The sequence below is a fragment of the Hyla sarda genome, chromosome 1, assembly GCF_029499605.1.
Source record: "Hyla sarda isolate aHylSar1 chromosome 1, aHylSar1.hap1, whole genome shotgun sequence".
NCBI lineage: Eukaryota > Metazoa > Chordata > Amphibia > Anura > Hylidae > Hyla > Hyla sarda.
Window position 1 is genome coordinate 278919093 of NC_079189.1, and position 20171 is coordinate 278939263.

Sequence of the window (20171 nt, forward strand, 5' to 3'; positions counted from 1 at the left end):
TGCATTCGTTATATCACACACGTCAATTATTTCGTACACATTTGTTACATTTGGCGCTTTCGTTACTTCGGACGTATTCGTTATTTCGGCCGCATTCGTTTTACTTTCAAATTCGGCAGATTACATTATTCCTTTTATGTTTCTGTATTCCTAACGATTAACAAAACAGCCGAAGTAAAGTTAGGCCCGGTCAGTCAGGGGCTCAGAGTTTTCACCCAGTGGCCCAGATTTATCAAACTGTGTGAGAGAAAGTGTGGAGTGGTCTGGTCTCCCATAGCAACCAATCACAGTTCAGCTTTCACTTTACCAGAGTTCATTATCTGACATGTGATTGGCTGTTGTGGTCACTCCCCTTTTTCTCTCACACAGATTGATAAATCTTGCCAGCGTGTACTGAGAGTGAGAAATTGATTGTATTGTGTGTAAATTGTGTGAAAAAAACAATGTCTGGAATGAGAGATATTGTGTCTGTGGTGTCTGGGAGAGAGGAGGGTGAGCGTGCTGTTGTGGATGTGAGTGATAGAGCATGTGTGAGTGAGCGTGTGGATGATGTGTCTGAGTGTAGTCGTGGCGTGGAGAGAAGAGGATGAGTAAAGTCCGAGCAGGTCCAATCGCAAGACAAAGTGGTTGGACAATATCGGACTCTGGCAGTGGCAGCCACACATCTGAGTCTGAGAGTCTGCACTCAGTGGGAGTCCCACTAGCCAAAAAACAAAGAGGGCCGAAATTCACGGAGGCTGAGAACGTAGCACTGGTGGCTGCTGTTAGCACAGAAAAATTTGTGTTATTCAACACGACAGTGGGCACCCAGGAGAAGATGGCCGCCTGGAGCCGGGTGAGGGAGAAAGTGTCCCAAGTTGGAAGTGGCACAGCGGACAGGACAGTTCTCAGCATCAGGCATCGGTGAGTAAATATTTCATTATGATATCATCATCAATGTGTTGGCAAAGACATATTGCAAAGCATAAACTATGCTTGTCTTGGTCTATGACAATACCATTCTATAACCTTTATTGTTTGTTACACATATGTCCTTTACATCTTAGATTTGTAATTACATCTAGTGTTTACCGATGTATCCGTGGTTTCGCCCCTAAAGCAAATGCTCCATAAGTGGGGAACCACCTTTCTTGCAAAAAAATAGTGGACTTGCTCATCTGCATAACTACCGGTAATTATGTATGCGTGACATGAGGATACACATATGAGGGGGCAATTTTTTTGTATTCTGACCCCTATAACTTTCTTAGTTCTCCTTATACGGTCCTGTATGATGCACCCCGGTCTGTAGTTTTTGACAGTACCATTTTTGTTTTAAAAGGGGTACTCTGGTTGAAAACTTTTTTTTTTTTTTTCTTAAATCAACTGGTGCCAGAAAGTTGATCAGATTCCATAAACCTTACAGTACGTATTAAGTTGCTGCTGAATTCTACATAGGAAATTCATTAATATTTGTAACCCAGAGCTCTCTGCTGATATCACGAGCACAGTGCTCTCTGCTGACATCTCTTTCCATTTTAAGAACTGTCCAGAGTAGGAGAAAATCTTAATAGCAAACATATGCTGTTCTGGACAGTTCCTAAAATGGACAGAGATGTCAGCAGAGAGCACTGTGCTTGTGATGTTACCAGAGAGCTCTGTGTTTGAAAAAGAAAATAATTTCCTCTTTAGCAGCTAATAAGTACTGGAAGGAATAATATTTTGTTTTTTATTAAAATGTACACATCTGCCTAATTTTCTGGCACCAGTTGATTTAAAAAAAAGCACCCTTTTAATGTGACATTTTTTATGTATTTTTTATTTTTTTTTCAAGTCAGGAGTTGCAGTTAGTTACTACAACTACCATCATGCCCTCATACATGTGGCTCATCAGCTGCTCCAAATGAAATTCCAACTCCCAGCATGTTGGACTATACTAGTATATAGTCCATAGGTCAGTGTTTCCCAACCAGGGGTGCCTCCAGCTGTTGCAAAACTACAACTCCCAGCATGTTGGGAGTTGTAGTTTTGCAACAGCTGGAGGCACCCCTGGTTGGGAAACACTGACCTATGGACTATATACTAGTATAGTCCAACATGCTCAGATTTGTAGTTTTAAAACAGCTGGAGGCACCCCTGGTTGGTAAACACTGCTATAGTATATTTTGCCATTTTCCGGGACTTGAAGGATTGGTTTGATAAACTAGTAAAGATAAAGAGGATAAGTCTGACTATATCTGTGTAGTGTGGTATAAATGCAGAAATATGAGCATTCAAGCAAAAGAACAAAATTCTTTCTCAACAAAACTGTTTATTGTCATAAAACGGAAATGGTATGATAAACTTGAATAAACTATTTTATGTAAAACACAAACAGGTACTATGACTGCAGGGCATCAGTAGTCAAAAAAATAAAAAAGCAGCAGCAGAGGAGGAACATCAACTTCAAGAACTGGGAGCTGGAGTTGAAGAAGCACCTCCTGCCAGAGGCTCAGACATCCGAGGCAGAGAGATCTGGTGAGTAAAATGATATATATATATATATATATATATATATATATATATATATATGATTAATTATGTATTACAATAATATTAATTGATAAAACAACAAGAAAATAAAAATAAAAAATAACTATTTGAACTTATACAATAACTGTATTACTATATATTTGTATCCCCCCCCCCCCCCCTAGCTCAATACTGATTCTTAAAGGGGTACTCCAGTGAAAACCTTTTTTTTCTTTTAAATCAACTGGAGGCAGAAAGTTAAACATATTTGTAAATTACTTCTATTAAAAAAATCTTAATCCTTCCAGTACTTATTAGCTGCTGAATGCTACAGAGGAAATTCCTTTCTTTTTGGAACACTGATGACATCACGAACACAGTGCTCTCTGCAGACATCTCTGTCCATTTTAGCAACCATGCATAGCAGATGTATGCTAAGGGCAGCATGGTGGCTCAGTGGTTAGCACTTCTTTGCAGTGCTGGGGCCTTGGGTTCAAATCCCACTAAGGACAAAAATAAATAAAGTGTTATAAGTGATAAGTGTTATAATAACGTCAGCAGAGAGAACTGTGGTCGTGATGTCATCAGAGAGCATTCCAAAAAGAAAAGAATTTCCTCTGTAGTATTTAGCAGCTAAGTACAGGAAGGATTAAGATTTTTTAATAGAAGTAATTTATAAATATGTTTAACTTTCTGCCACCAGTTGATTTAAAAGAAAAAAGGTTTTCACCGGAGTACCCCTTTAAAGCATTTATGCTATTTGTAATGTTGGGACATGCAGATGTCAGGGAATCTAGTCTACCCTGTTGTTGTCCTATACAGTAACCCCCCGACATGCGATGGCCCCGACATATGATCAAATCGACATATGATGGCCTCTTAGAGGCCATCGCATGTCGATGTCAGCATCGACATACGATGCTTTTATATGTCGGGGCCATCGCATTAACTGCTATCCGACAGTGCAAAATGCTTAAGCTGCTGTCGGATAGCAGTTTAAGCATCCCGGACAGGATCACTTGCCTATCCCCGCTGCTCCGGGTCCACTTCACGATCCTCCGGCGTCTTCTGTATCTTCTCCAGGGTCCGGGCCTCGCTTTCCGGTGTCGCTATTACGTCGTTACGCACGCCGTCCCGGCTCAACAACGTAATAACGTCACCAGAAAGCGAGGCCCGGACCCTGCAGAAGATGCAGAAGAAGCCGGAGGATCGTGAAGTGGACCCGGAGCAGCGGGACAGCATCGGGAACGGTGAGGATGCGGTCCGGAGTGGCGGGGAAGGTACAGCTTCCTATACTTTACATTGCACGGATCCCTCAACATACGATGGATTCGACAAACGATGGGTCGTTTGGAAAGAATTACCATCGTATGTTGAGGGACCACTGTACTATCAGACCAAATAATGAAGTAGAGCAGGCCCCCATAGAGATTAATTAAATAATTAACATAGAGCATATCAGACAAAATGGCTGAACTGAACAGCATATACAGTGGTCCCTCAACATACGATGGTAATCCGTTCCAAATGAACCATTGTTTGTTGAAACCATCGTATGTTGAGGGATCCGTGCAATGTAACGTATAGGACAGTGGTCTACAACCTGCGGACCTCCAGATGTTGCAAAACTACAACACCCAGCATGCCCTGACAGCCAATTGTTGTCCGGGCACTGCAGGGAGTTGTAGTCTTGCAACATCTGGAGATCCGCAGGTTGAAGACCACTGGTATTGGAGGTTATACTCTCCTTTACCCGCCACTACGTACCGTCACCGCTTTTTACCGCTGCCCTGGATGTCACCTGCCATCGCTGTCGCTGTGTCCCCGACGCTCCGGCAAGGCCTCTGCTTCCTCGGCATCCTCGCTCGCCGCCATTACGCCGCTATGCAAGCCGCTCCTATTGGATGACAGGATGGCGTGCACAGCGACGTGATGACAACGATGGAGAGCGCTGACGATGCAGGGGATCCTGAAGAGGACGCGCCGGAGCCCCGAGGACAGGTAAGCTATGTTGAGAAATGGTCACATGATTGAAAGCCCGGAAGTAGAGTGATCTACGGCCACCCCTTTCCTTAAGAATAAGATGGCAGCGAGTCAAAGGAATGAGACACACTGTAATGTCATCTTTTGACATGTCCACACAACTCGTAAATTTGTACTTTCTAATTCTATATTGATAGCAATGTGGATATTATGTAAATTACTCAGCTAACCATGCTTTTTATCACAATAGGCAATTTAGCTATTTGCAATGGTGTATATTTGTGGTGTATAATGGTGTATAACATTTATAGGGTTAGATGACAAATATACACCAGTACAATAACTTAATTATTATATTGTTAAGCCTTAGGGAGAGTATTTTGTGTATCATGTAATGATCAACAACACAACTGCTTTCAGTCACTTGATTTTTATTTTAAAATACCTTTTTTTTATTTTTATTATTATTATTTTTTTTTAGATCAACAAGGCCAGGCTTCATTAAGGAGTCACCATGACAGTTCCCCACCATCACCTGTCCTGTCACAATTGGAGAGCCGGAGGGCCGTTGAGGCAGATGATAATGTGCCAGTACCTGAGGAGGACATGGGCCAACCCCTGAGCTCAGCTGCCTGTTCACCAGCTATCCCCAGTCCACTATCTCCAACCCCAGCACCCGCATCTGTCCCAATGGACACCTACCTTAGGGTACTCCAAGAAAGGGACAGGTTGTCCAGGGAGACGAGGCACCTTGCACGGGAGATGCAACGCTTGAATAGGGCCATGCACCGACTTCACCGTCGGCAGGCTGACGACTTCCAAGTGATGTTGGCCCGGGTCAGCCAGCAGCACCTTCAGGCCACAGCACAGCTAAGGGTGGACCTCCTGATGGCAATATCAGGAATCAGCCAATCACCTCCATTGGCTGACACCAGCAGCAGCAACAACAGGGCACCTTCACAAACCTAAAAGATTAAAGAATCATTATTTTTAGGCTGGTTGACAGTTTTGTTATGTTAGAAATGTTGGCAATGTTCAGGTTTATTGTATTACCTCTGTATTCTATTACCAAAGTTTCATGTTGAGTTGTATATTGTAACCTCATACAAAATGGTGCCAAATCCTTCCTACAATATAAACATGCAATTGGTATGATTATGCTGGCTGATTGTAGACAGTAGGCATACAAGGCAAAAAATGATGATTACAGTTGTTATTTATTGCTACATTTGCATTCAAGGCCTTTGCCATCAAAATATTAAAAAAATTGTAGGTAGGAAAAAATTCATCTCCTGTTGTGGTGTCTACATGATTGATGATAACTTTGATAGCAGAACACAGATTCCACCAGTGCATGAAATGTGTATTGCAATAGTACCTCTAATTTATTATTATTATTTACCTCAACAGTTGGAGAGGTGGGGTCCTGAGGCATTGTGAACCTGGGTGTAATGTCCATTTATTTATTTTTGCATTTTCCCGTTTCAGGCCCTGTTCAGACATTGTTTTTCATGCATTATATGTTTTCTGTGCTTTTCTTCCAGGTGTGGAAGAGTTAAGCCTTTCACACATGTGTTAGGCGAGTGTGTTAGGCGAGGATAGGGGATAAGATGTCTGATCGCTGGGGGTCCCAGCAGTGGGCCCCCACGATCAGACATCTTATTCCCTATCCTTTGGATAGGGGATCAAATGTTTTTGCCCGGAATACCCCTTTAAGGTACTAAAGCTATACTTTTATTACACTGTGACTTTTAATATGCTGCTGGGATCTGTGCTCCATTTAATAGAGGTCACTTAAGTGTCAGATGCATTGTAAAGCACTACTGTCATTTAAGGGGTACTCCGGCGCCTAGACATCTTATTCCCTATCCAAAGGATAGGGGATAAGATGCCTGATAGCGGGGGTCCCGCCGCTGGGGACCCCTGTGATCTTGCACGCTGCACCCCAGTTAAAATCAGTCCCCGGAGACTGATTTTAACTGGGGTGCCGCATGCAAGATGAGGGGGGTCCCCAGCGGCGGGACCCCCGCGATCAGGCATCTTATCCCCTATCCTTTGGATAGGGGATAAGATGTCTAAGTGCCGGAGTACCCCTTTAAGAAAAAAAAATTGTCATTTACTTACCACTGATTTGCTGATCTCCTTTACCACATAAATGGACGTCCTTGTTGTATCCACAAAAATGTCCACTAAATGTCCACTAAATCCTAAAAGAAGGAGGGAAAGATATAAATTAAATAGAAATTATTAGCATTCTAAATGTAATGTTAGGAGGCTAAGAAGAAAATTGACAGACCACTAACCTGTTTGATGGTGCTGTTCACTTTCTTAACTTTTTCAAACAACTGATAACACAACGGGATCCAACATTCCAATTTGTAACCAAGAACTTCAACTTTTAACTTGAACTGTAGAACTCATAACTAATTGGTGTCAAAGCTTAGGGCAGGGTATCCCAGCTTGGGCATGTTTACTTTAAGAAAAGTCATCTGCTCCATGAGCTGAGGGGCCAGCTGTGAACGCTGTGGGCAGAGAATATTGCCAGTGACTGAAAATACCCGTTCACTTTGCACAGAGGTTGGGGGGCAGGATAGGAGCTCCTGGGCCACCATGGAGAGAGCAGGCCAAATTGCCCTCCTTTCATCCCAGTACTTGAGACTATCCGCTGTAGGTGCCAGATGGGGTTCAGACAAATAACTTTTTACAGTCTCTGCAACCTTATCTCTGGGTATCCTTGAGGGTTGTCTGTTGTGTCCGACCAAGGTTTGCAAAGTTTCTGCCCAAAAGTCAGCAGCTCTTGATGAGTGTCCAGCAGTGTTTGTGATGGGTGATGATGATGACATAGCAGGCTCATCCTCCTCTTCTTCATCATCATCATCATCCTCATCGTCCCTCTCTGACGGCACAACCAAGTGTCTTTGCCTGTCACACACCCTGTTGATTAATTTCTCTCTCCAGCTTGTTAGGGAATTGGCTTGGAGTGCCATTTTGCCCTTAATTCGGGGGTCACACATGGTGGCAAGCATCAATTCAGGGCAAGCATCAGTGAGCTCTGGGATCCTCCGGTTTAATTGTCCATGCAGTCTTCTGACAAGTGTGGCAACATCAGGTACTATGTATCCTCCAGGCAAGTTTTCTCTATGGTTGAGGATGGCATCCATTTTGTTAACAAGATGGGTAAAGAGGGGGATGACTTGAGCCAAGCTTGCATTTTCTTGATTTAGGTTTTCTGTGGCTGCACGAAAGGGGCTTAGTACAGTCACCACCTGAGCTATTATTTTCCACTCCTCCCTGCTAAGTGGTCTGGTCACACCGATGACCTGCTCATGTGACATTGCATGTATTGCTTTTTGTTGCTCCAGAATTCTTTCAAGCATGTCCAATGTAGAATTCCACCTGGTGCTTACATCCTGCTTCAGGCGGTGTTGAGGAAGACCTGCCTTAATCTGCTCCTGCCTGAAAATGTGACTGTCCTTCACACTTCTATGAAAATGGCCTGCAATTTTCCTACAGGAGTCTAACACTTCAGAGAGCTTTGTATTGCTCTCAGTGGTGTCATCTATACCAGCCTTTACTACAAGATGGAGGACATGGGCGGAGCATCGGACACCAACAAATTTGCCATCCCGCAGTGCTTTTAACATATTGGCTGCCCCATCAGTGACCACAAACCCCATCTTTACCTGTGTATTTGCCTGCTCCCCAAGCCACTCTGCCACCATTTTCTGTAATGCACGGTTTATGTTATGCGAGCTGTGCTGCTCATCTAAAACCTCTGCATGCAGTAGGAATGAGCAGTGCCCCTGATTTTGGTTTTTCTACAACACCAGCTCCTGTGTTTCTTGGCCCTGATGTAATTTGGGCTGGTTCCATTACAATGGGCTGCCACCAGTGTGCTGTTAGTGATAAGAAGGCATGCTGCCCACTGGGAGCACTCCACAAGTCTGTGGTGAAATGTAAACACTGTCCTGTGGCTCTGCCTAGCTCCTGTTTTATTAACTCCACACAAGATTAATGTAAGGAGGGTACTATACTGCGACTAAATGTGGTACGGGATGGAATTACATACTGGGGTGCAACTGCCTGCATTAGACGTTTAAACGGTTCCCCCTCCACCATGTTAAAGGGAGCTCCCCCGACGGCTATGAGCTCGCCAATGAGGCGGGTAATTTTACGGGACTGCTGTCTTGAAATCCCCCTGGAATGAAATCCACTAAATTGATCCAAGGTGGGCTGTTTTGCTTGACTGGAGTCAACAGCTTCCCCTCTGTGCCCCTTGTCCAGGTTATCTGGGCTGATGGTAGCACTGGAACTAGCACTACTTGCCCTTTTTTTTACTGGGTGGAGGTGACAACAACCCACTGTCTTCTCTTAACAGGACTGGCTTGTGGTGTGTGCGCAAATGGTGATTCATGCCAGAATTAGTCAGATGCCCTATAACTCTACCACGACTGACTTCCCTGCCACATAGCTTACATTTAGCTGATCTACCATCACAACTATAGAAAAATGCTCCCAAACTTTAGATTTCCGGCTGGAACTGGAACCGGGTTGTGCAGATGGGGCATTTTGCGGGAGGCAATAGCTTTTGGAAGATGGAGGCCTTGTACTGGCGACGGTGGCACTACTTGAATGGGAGGGTGGTGTATCCATTACAACTAAAGAGCCAGAGGATGATGGGGGTGATGATGATTCTGGAAGGTCAGTTGTAAATAGGAGTTGCGATACAGGACTTTGATATTGTTCAGGACTGGACACATCATGAATGAAATCAAGGGGTACCTCCTCTTCTATGCTTCCAATGTCTACACCTTGAAGAGGCGTACTTAACTGCATTATGTCCATGTCTGATTGTGAACCCTGCTTCTTGTTTCCCTCTCCTTCTTGGTGTCTAACAGATTGCGAGACATTAAGGGCCACAGTAGCAGCACTAGTGGTGGCTGTCTTATTTTTTCCTTGGATATGATGATGAGTATGGCCACTTGATGAAGCATGGGACTTTGCTGCAGGCCTTGCTGCTGATCCTCTTTTGTAAAAAAGTGCAGGTGTTACCTTAGCTTGTTTGCCTGTTGTCTCTGTGCCAGAAGCCAAGTTATCATCAGGTAAACCGTCCATTTCTGCAAATCCAGTGACTCACTCCACACACTGCAACTGTAACACCACCAGCCAAAGTCTCACAGGACTACCTCACAACTGAATAAAACAGCCTTACTGTCTGCAATACAGTAGGGATCGAATGGAATAAGCTAATTGGCTAAAAGTTACCATATGGTACCATGTGACAATGAACTCCGATCATGTGACCTCCCAAGGACCAATTAAAAGAATGTAGAATTATTTCTTTACTTTCGTTTACAGACAACGAATGCATTCGTTATTCCCCGAATGATTCGTTATTTAACGAATGCATTCGTTATTCACCGCATGATTCGTTATTTAACGAATGCATTCGTTATTCACCGCATGCATTCATTGTTCACCGAACGCATTCGTTGTTTGCCTGTTCGTATTTTCGGGGCTTTTCGGAGATGCTCAAAGTATGTTTTCGTGCATTCGGATCGCTCCAAATGTACGAAAACGGTAATATTCGTTAAATATAACATTTGTGCCGAACCGAATTGCACATGTCTATAATGTAATATATGTACACAGTGAACCCAGCAGAATAGTGCATACAGCTCTGGAGTGAGATTGGGTGTGTATGTGCTCCTGTGACTTCCAGCAGATATTCAGAGAAGCAGACTTTCCATCAGCCCCTCCTCATGTGTGTGGCAGACACCTGCTTAGGTTTTCCTGCTATGGAACCTCGGGAATCCAGGGCTTCATCTTCCATCCCCTTACCCGGCTGGCGGGGGGATGTGAGGGACCATGCAAGGCCAGTAGCCAGGACATTGGAAAGGAGGACATTCAGCTTCTGCGCCAGTTTTCGTGGAGTGAGCCATACTCCGATTTCTTGACGAATGAATTTTAGCAGTTCCTCCCCTGTGTGACTCCGTTTCGCCAAGGCAAAGCAGGTGAAGAACAGGGTGACACCGCCTTGCCCTACACACATAGTACGATGAAGGGCCACTGAGATTTGTACGTGCAGTGGAGGTCGAGGACTCGGTGAAGGATGAGGAGGCGGAGTCGCACACTGTCACAGGACCAACTGCCTGAGAGCGAGCGCATGGAGGAGGAAGCGGTGTGACTTGTCCAAGTTGCTGTTGTGTCTGTGCAGGAACCACATTTACCCAGTGGCCCGTAAAAAACATGTATTTTCCCTGCCCGTAGTTACAGCTCCACACGTCGGCGCTGCCGTGCACTTTTGAACACACCGACAGGCTCAAGGACTGGCACACCTTCTCTTGAACAAAATTCTGCAGGGCTGGTACTGCCTTCTTCACAAAGAAATGACGGCTTGGGACTCTCCACCTCGGCTCGGCACAAGCCATCAATTCTCTGAAAGGTGCAGTCCAGCACTTGAAATGGGAGGGACTGCAGCACCAGCAACTTGGAAAGGAGGACATTCAGCTTCTGTGGCCTAGGATGAGTGGGCGCATACTGTTGTCTCTTGGACATGTCTTCGCCTATGGATTGTTGGAGTAATGGCTGACTACAAGTAGGAGGAGCAGAAGCATCTGGAGCGACAGAAGGAGGGTATGACACACAGCTCCCTTCGCCTGAGGTGGTGGACCTTTGGCTGGCTGAAAGAGGGAGTGGCGTGCCACTGGGTGATGCGGCAGGCTGGACCACCACATCTGAGCCACGGTTGTCCCAGGCCGCTTTATGGTGGCGCATCAGATGTTGACGCAGGGCTGTGGTGCCAACATTGCTACCCTGACACATCTTGCATGTGGCTGTGTTAACTTCCTCCGGATATTTGATGAAAAACTGCCAGACCGCCGAGTATCTGATTTTACCACCAAGGTAGGCTGCCGCGAAGCAGGTGGCCTATCCCTGGCACATTTGGCTCCTGAATTTCCACTTCTGAATTTCCAACCATGCTACCACCTTGCTGGCTCATCTGCTGCCTCACGGGCAACCTGCAACCCTCTTCTGCTGATGATGATGAAGCCCCCTCTGCACCCGGCTTCCAAGTGCGATTCGCTTCATCATCATCGAGTTCTGTCTGCACGTCACTGATGTCCTCCTCAGGTTCCTCAACAGTGTATGATTCAGGACCCTGAATGCTAGAAACACCACCTCCCACGTCGCACTACTCATCAATAATTGCCTGCCTAGCGTAGGAAGTGGCAGATGCCTCCTCCACTTCTTGGCTGGGCAGTAGCTGCTGACTGTCGTCTAATACATCTTCCTGACTGAATAGTGGAGCTGAATCCACTGCGTAAGATAATTCTTTAGGGGAGGGAACAGCATAGGACAGAGGCAATTTGGGGACAGGGACTGCTCCCGGATCTGAGAGTTGTGGGGGTATCAGATGTTACTTGACGTGATGAAGTGGATGACCGCGTCAACCAATCAACGACGACAGATGGGTTGTCGGTAGAGACACGACCGGTAGCTGATACCGGGAGCTCAGGCCTCTCGCTACGACTCCTGCTGCTACTCGCCCCTAGTTGGCTGCGACCTCTGCCTGATAAATTTAGGCCTCTGCCATTCCTCTGAGCACATCCTGGCACTTCTCTGCCTGACATACTTAGGGCATATACAAGGGGAGTAAAATACGCTTCACTACACGCCTTTCACTGTATGTCGACTTGTTGCAGATTAACAGGCTCAAAAAAGTACACTACTTAGAGGTAGCTATGTGGTATGCACATATGACAGGAAAAAAAGGCTCTATAGTACACTTGGAAAACGTATTTTCGTAACACACCAGCCGGTTGTTACTATTCCCTAGCCTTTCACTGTATGTAGGTTTGTTTCAGATTAACAGGTACAAAAAAAGCACACTACTTATTTTTAGGTATGAGGCACACTGGTTTTGATGAATCTACCCCATAGAGGGAGATTTATCAAAACCTGTCCAGAGGAAAAGTTTCTGAGTTGCCCATAGCAACCAATCAGATAGCTTCTTTCATTTTTCAGAGGCTTTTCCAAAAATGAAAGAAGCAATCTGATTGGTTGCTATTGGCAACTCAGCAGCTTTTCCAGGAAAGTAAAGTTTAACCACAACACTGTAACACCCCGGGACTCGAAGCAGTGGTGGTCTCCCATTCCACTGTGCTGTTGAGATGGTCCTGCTTATCTTACTGTTTAAATGTATGCGCATATTCGCGAATATTGAGCCCTCCCTTCTTTAATGGTATAGGGAACTATGACTAGTGCATTAACTCTGTGATTTTTGCCTATTTAAACTAATAGGCCCATTTGTGGTCTATGGGGATCTCACAACATGTAAAACAGTAAGATAAGCAGGACTGTCTCAGCAGCACAGTTGAATGGGAGACCACCACTGGTTCAAGTCCTGGGGTGTTAAAGTGTTGTGGTTAAACTTTCCTGGAAAAGTTTCTGAGTTGCCCATAGCAACCAATCAGATTGCTTCCTTCTTTTTTCAGAGGCCTTTTCAAAAAAGAAAGAAGCAATCTGATTGATTGCTATGGGCAACTTCACAACTCTTCCTCTACACCGGTTTTGATGAACCTCCCCATTGAGGAAGATTTTTATCAAAACCTGTCCAGAGGAAAAGTTTCCGATAGCAACCAATCAGATTTCTTCTTTCAATTTTCAGAAATAAAAGAAGCAATCTGATTGGTTGCTATGGGCAACTCAGCAGCTTTCCAGGAAAGTAAAGTTTAACCACAACACTGTAACACTGTCCCACCCCAGGACTCAATCGAGTGGTGGTCTCCCATTCCACTGTGCTGCCAAGACAGTCCTGCTTATCTTACTGTTTAACATGTCATGAGATCCCCATAGACCACAATGGGCCTATTGATTTCAATGTGCAAAAAATCACAGAGTTAATGCACTAGTCACAGTTCACTGGAGGGCTCAATATTCCCGAATATGCGCATAAATTTTTGCATATGCGGAAAAAAGCAAATATAACGAATATGCGAGGAATATTCGTGAAATATCGTGAATTCAACTATGGCCTATGCCGCTCATCACTAGATCTAAGGAATGTGAACCAGTTGGTGGCTGGTTCTCGTCCCTTTTTTTAGATGTAAGTTTAGTCAAACCACAAACAGATCAAGGAGTTAGTTGCAGATCATAAAGGGATACTCCGGTGGAAAGCTATTCTTTTTTTAAATCAACTGGTGCCAAAATGTGTAACAGCTGTTGTCACCTTCTATCTCTCAATTCAGTCTCAGGGGGTTCAAGACTCAAACACACAACCTCTGCACTGCAAGGTGGCTGCTCTAACCACTAGGCTGTGGGACTCAAACTGTAACTGTGTTTGTGGCAAGCCTGGGCGGTCGCTCGGTCTTTGGTTCCAGTCCCTCGTGTGGGCCTTCTCTTTTTATCAAACAGGCCAAGACCACGACCGCGGTCGCAAAGTCTTGTTTCCAGGTAGCTCCCTTGGACTTGTGGTTAGAGCTGCTGCTTTGGAGTGCAGAGGTTGTGAGTTCAGGTCCACACTCCATTACCCTGCTATCTGTTGGGCTTGCTGCACTCACTGGACCTCTCTGAATTAAATCATGGGAGCAGAGCAAGCCTGACAGGTAGAGTGTGGAAATGGAGGATGCAGAGGAAAGTGTGTTTGGGTAAAGTGGCTAACAGTCATGGATCCAGGTGTCAGAGAAACATATATGGTGCAGGTGAGTTGGTCATGCGGACGTGAGTGTTCCTGGGTGGGCAAGGGTGATGATTGTAGGGGTGTTGTTTGAAGGGCTGGAGGTAACACCAGCATATTAGTGTTAAAATCAAAATTTCCATTTTCACGTCTCACTTTAAAAAAAGTACGTCAATCACCTGTGGGGTATTAAGGCTCGCTGTACTTCTTGTAACGTTCCTTGAGGGGTTTAGTTTCCCAAATAGTATGCCATATGTTTTTTTTTGTTTTTTCTGTTCTGGCACCATGGGAGCTTTCTAAATGTGACATGCCCCCCAAAAATTATCAATGGAAATCTAATTGATCAACCCATGGAGGACTCAAAATCATGGTGGAAAACCACACTACAGGCTGATCCAACTTTGATGCAATGTCCTTAAAACAAGTCAAAATGAGGATCAGTAGTGTGTGAGACCTCCACGTGCCTGTTTGACCTCCCTACAACGCCTGGGCATGCTCCTGATGAGGTGGTGGATGGTCTGTTGAGGGATGTCCTCCCAGACCTGGACTAAAGCATCCACCAACTCCTATACAGTCTGTGGTGCCAACAGTGGTGGAGCAGCATATGTTGGCGCAGAGCCGTGGTGCTAACATTGGGACCCTGGCCACGCTTCACTTTCTGCCGACACATCTTGCATGTGGCTTTGTTAACCTCCTCCGGACGCTTGATGAAAAACTGCCACAATGCCGAGTAGCTGATTTTCCCACCAACAGTCCGCCCTAATTGACTGCCGCCGTCTCCAGGAACCCCTGTTCTATTACCTAACGGCAAGGTAGGCTGCAAGCAAAGCGGGTAGTCTACCCCGGGCACATTTGGCTCCAGAATTTCCACTTCTGCCACCATGCTGATTGCCAACCATTAGAGATGAGCGAATCAAAGCAGACAAACCCGAATTCTTTACGAATTTCATGATTTATTCAATTCGCAACAAAAGCGAATATTTTTTGGTGCAAATCGCTTAATTAAACTCCATTTTACAGCGTTCCAGGCTCCAGAAAACCTAAAATGGCGGATCCACATGTCATTACATGGGGCAGGGGATGCTGGGAAGGTGGGAAGGCAGGGCGGGAAGGGAGGTAGGCGGGATGACCCTGAATCGAATGCGGGATGCAGGCTATCAGCATTCATTGACCCCTGTGATGTCACAGCCCTACATAATCGGTAGCCATCTTGCGGCTGCTCATTTCATGCCATATACACTGCAGAGATAGGACGGACTGCGTGTTTGTGTGTGTTACACAGAGACGCTGAATTGTACCACAGCGTTCCACTGCCAAATGCTAGTTACATCAGCGTTGTGCACAGAGAGAAGTGCAGTGCTTGTTGTCACTGAGAAGGATTTTGATGCCAGCCATTAAGCTCCCAATCACTTCATTAAGCATTTTATCAGAGGGGCAGATAGCTTTTCGTTGCCTCATACATATAAACAAGCTGCCTGAACTTCATGAACCTTATCACAGGAGGCAGGAAAGAAACAGTTCACTCCAATCTTAACACCCTGTGACAGAGTGCAATTTAGGCTTTAATCCACGTTTATTTTTATTTTTTTTGTGGTGCTGCACTGTTGTGTCCTGCTGCTGTGCAAAAATACGTTATTTCAGCGGACTGTAGTGCATTTGTCTGCCCTCATACATGCATACCAAATACCTACATCAAAGCAGTGTACTATTTTGTATCTGTAAATCTGTAACAAGTCTAGATACTGGCAAAGTCCTGGCAAAAGTAATCACCCAATGTAAGTAATGCAAGGCCCAAGCCCAAAAGCATCAATAAGCTAAGTAGTTCCTGAAACACACAGTCAGGAGCAGGCATCAGCAGTACCCAAGATACTTTCATAACCCCTTACATTGCACGATCAATTTTTAAATTTCAATTAAGCAGGTATGTAGCTAGTGCAAACATCCAAAAATTAAAGGCCCAAGGCCAGAAGTATCATTGATGCAAGTAGTTCCTGAAAGAAACAGAATCAGTCATGAGCAGGCATTCGCAGTACCCAAGAGGGTTTTTATAACCCCTTACATTTAAAGATCAATGTTGACATTTGCATTAAGCATGTATTTAGCCACTGCTAAACATCCCAAAATACACATGGAAAGCGTATTTTCATAAATCAACTGCCAGTGATTAGTTTTCCCTGGCCTTTCACTGTATGTAGAGGTAAGAAAATCTAGTAGAATTTTAAAAAATGAATTTTACTTGTCAGTTGTGGTATAACAGCATACATAGGACGAGACCACCCACTCAGGAACGCTCACTTTCATATCAGCAACTCACCTGCACCGTATATGCTTCTCTGACACCTGGATCCATGACTGTTAGCCACTTCTCCCAAAAACACTTTCCTCTGCATCCTCACTCTACCTGTCAGGCTTGCTCTGCTCCCACAATTTAATTAAGACAGATCTGAGGAGCAGAGCACACACAACAGATAGCAGAGCTATAGAGTGTGGACTCACAAACCCAGCACTCCTAAGCAGCAGCTCTAACCACTAACCAGTGTGAGCTGCCGGCAAGGCAAGGCAAGGCAAGGCAAGGCAAGGCAAGGCAAGGCAAGACCTAGCGACCTAGCGACCGTGGTCTTGGCTTGTTTTGACAAAAAGAGAAAGCCCACACGGGGGACTGGAACCAAAGACCGAGCTACCGCTCAGGCTTGTCCTATATAGTCACACAGCCTAGTGGTTAAAGCAGCCACCATGCAGTGCAGAGGTTGTGTTTTTGAGTCCTGTGAAGCCCCTGGGACTGAATTGGAGAGATAGAAGGTGACAACAGCTGTTATACTCTTTGGCACCAGTTGATTTAAAAAAAATAGCTTTCCACCGGAATATCCCTTTACAATCTTCAACTAACTCATTGATCTTTTTGTGGTTTGACAAAACTTACATCTAAAAAGTGGGATGGGAACCAGCCACAAACTGGTTCACATTCCTTAGATCCCTGACTCATATAGATTTGACTAGGATAGTACAGGTAATGCCATTTCCTCAGTCTTCTACCATGGGGTTGAAACCCATGATGCCTGCATTCAACCAATGTAGCAGACATCAGGGGATTCGAACCCATGAGCTTTGCGCTGCAAAATAGCAATGCTAACCAGTGGGCTGTCAGGGCTTTCAACAAGGCAAGCTGAGAGCTAGATTGGTCTTAGGTTCGAGTAACCCCTTCCCCCTCTGTGCAGTTTCTCTGTTTGCCAAAACGGGCCAAAACCTTGTTCAGAGGGAATGGATTGTTGCACCAGAGGTTGATGGACTAAGGTGAGGAGCATGTCAAGAAGAGCACATGGTGGTCCAGTGTCTTCGGAGTGTATGAAGTTGAGGTAAGTTGTTGGGGGGGGATTGTGAAAGGTGTAGGTAGAAGTGGAGGCAGGTGCACTCCTTTCAGCCAAAAGTGATGTTGAGTCTGCTGAGGTGAGTAGAGCAGTGGGATTTGGCATAAGGTTGAAAAAGGCAGGCTTTAATTATTTTGTTAATATTTATATATCAAGAAAAGTGGATCCACTACCAACCACAATTGTCTGCAGCCCTTCAAGCCACACCCCCCCAATCCAAACCGTTGCACCATCAGCATCCCCCACTCTCCCACACCATTTACACTTCTCAAACACCTGGATCTGTCACCATCAGCTGCTTCTCCCAAAAATGCCTTCCTCCGCATACTCCATTTCCACATTCCATCCATCAGGCTTGCTCCTCTCCCACGATCTAATTTGGAGAGATTGGGCAAGCAGAGCAGGCCCGACAGATAGTATGGCAACGGAGTAGTATTGACTTGACCTCACAGCCTCTGCGCTCCAAGGCAGCAGCCCTAACCACTAGCCCGTAGGAGCTGCCTGGATAACATGACATAACATGACATAACATGACATAACATGACATAACATGACATAACATGACATGACATGACATGACATGACATAACATGACATAACATGACATAACATGACATAACATGACATGACATAGCGACCGTGGTCTTGGCCTGTTTTAACACAAAGATAAAGCCCACAGAGGAGGACTGGAGTAAAAGACAGAGCTACTACTCAGGCGTGCTAAAGCTACAGTTTGAGTCCCACAGCCTAGTGGTTAGAGGAGACAACTTGGAGCACAGAGATTGTGAGTTCAAGTCCTGTGAGATCCCAACAAATAGTCTGCTGGTTACACTAGTCTGTAGAATGTATAATACAATACATACCCAGCAATCTATTCCTAACTGTCTGTGCTACATACCATAACAACATTTTTATTCCCAGACTCTGCCCAGCAGCAGTATCAGTAAACCATATATTGCCTGAATGACACAGCCTGGAGTTGGCTAAAGCATGAAGAGACCATTGAAATGTATGATTTTTTTAATTTAAATTTAAGATTTTGAAATTTAAATTAATGATTTTGAAATTTAAATTTTAACTCCCAAGTTTTAGTGTCCCGGACCCCAGAGGGCCAAATCTAACAAGCCCCCACAGGGCTCATGTGGCCATGAGATGTAGGCGCAATGTCTCCATAGCCCTGACCAGCCATTGTTTCCAACACTTTGCGCCAAGGCAAACCATGTGAAGAACTGCGTGACACCGCCATACCCTGTACACATGGTATGCTGAAGGACCACTGAGACTTGTCCGGGCAGTGGAAGCTGAGGACATGGTGGAGGATGAGGAGGTGGAGTCAAACACTGTCACAGGACCAACGGGCTGACAGAGTGGAGCAGGAAGCAGCATGAGTACACAAGAGGGGTTAACAACCCCTAAAAGTAAAAGGTGAATGTTGAAATCTCTATTGAAGATGCATGTTAGGTAGTGCTACCCTCCAAAAATGTAAGGCCCAAGCTCAGAAGCATCAGTAAGCCAAGTAGTTCCTGAAAGACACAGTCAGGAAAAGGCATCAGCAGAACACAAGAGGATTATATAACCCCTAAGACTGAAAGATCAATGTTGAAATCTTAATTAAGCATGTATGTAAGCTAGTGCAAAACATCCATAAATTTAAGGCCCAAGCTCTGAAGCATCAGTAAGCCAAGTAGTTCCTGAAAGAAACAGGAGCAGTCAGGAGCAGGCATCAGAAGTACCTAAGAGGGTTTCATAACCCCTTACATTGAAATATCAATGTTGAAATTTATATTAAGCATGTTTTTAGCTCGTGCTAAACATCCAAAAATGTAAGGCCCAAGCCCAGAAGCATCAATAAGCTAAGTAGTTCCTGAAACACACAGTCAGGAGCAGGCATCAGCAGTACCCAAGAGGCTTTCATAACCCCTTACATTGCACGATCAATTTTGAAATTTCAATTAAGCATGTATGTAGCTAGTGCAAACATCCAAAAATTAAAGGCCCAAGGCCAGAAGTATCAGTGAGGCAAGTAGTTCCTGAAAGACACAGGATCAGTCAGGAGCAGGCATTCGCAGTACCCAAGAGGGTTTTATAACCCCTTACATTTAAAGATCAATGTTGAAATTTGCATTAAGCATGTATTTAGTCACTGCTAAACATCCAAAAATTAAAGGCCCAAGGCCAGAAGCATCAGTGAGGCAAGTAGTTCCTAAAAGACACAGGATCAGTCAGGAGCAGGCATTCGCAGTACCGAAGAGGGTTTCATAACCCTAATTGATAACCCAAGAGGGTTTCATAACCATAATTGTGAAGTGTTGGTGGAGAAGCATGGTCAATCTATTCTGAGGCATCTGACATTGGTGGGTGGAAATCCTGGCTGATCTATGCCTGATTCATCTGCACAAAGGTCTCTCCACATTTTTCGTGGACAGACGAGTTCGCCTTGGGGTGACTATGGCCCCGGCGGCACTAAACACCCGCTCTGATGTCACACTACTGGCCGCGCAGGACAGCTTTTCCAGAGCAAACCCTGCTAGTAGTGGCCATAAATCAAGTTTGGCTGCCCAGAAGTCCAGCGGATCTTCAAGGTTTGTTGGCATGGCCATGTTAAGGTATGTCACCACCTGCTGCTTCAGGTCCTGCTCCATGTCTACCTGCTG

At 45.0% G+C, this 20171-nt stretch overlaps 2 protein-coding genes across 5 annotated transcripts in view; one reads left to right on the top strand and one right to left on the bottom strand.

Annotated features, from left to right (window-relative positions):
- The first annotated feature begins 373 nt into the window (after positions 1-373).
- On the top strand, positions 374-5517 carry LOC130368797 (uncharacterized). The gene is made up of 3 exons (XM_056573031.1): positions 374-903; positions 2357-2496; positions 4955-5517. The coding sequence occupies exons 1-3, from the start codon at positions 587-589 to the stop codon at positions 5440-5442; spliced, it is 945 nt and encodes a 314-aa protein (XP_056429006.1). The 5' UTR covers positions 374-586; the 3' UTR covers positions 5443-5517.
- LOC130368781 (zinc finger BED domain-containing protein 4-like) overlaps positions 2356-20171 on the bottom strand; it is an 88811-nt gene continuing 70995 nt past the window's right edge. The window contains exons 2-4 of one of the 4 annotated variants that reach the window (XR_008892569.1): positions 6598-6680; positions 5176-5438; positions 2356-2493 (exon numbers count right to left, since the gene is read on the bottom strand). Coding sequence is in view for 3 of the 4 variants with exons in the window: in XM_056573013.1 (XP_056428988.1) it covers positions 6897-8195 (1299 nt within the window). In the remaining variant the exon portion in view is untranslated. Of the gene's footprint in view, positions 2494-5175; positions 5439-5526; positions 5601-6597; positions 9910-20171 lie in introns of those variants that run through there. The other 3 variants (XM_056573013.1, XM_056573004.1, XM_056572995.1) reach the window with 3 other exon arrangements.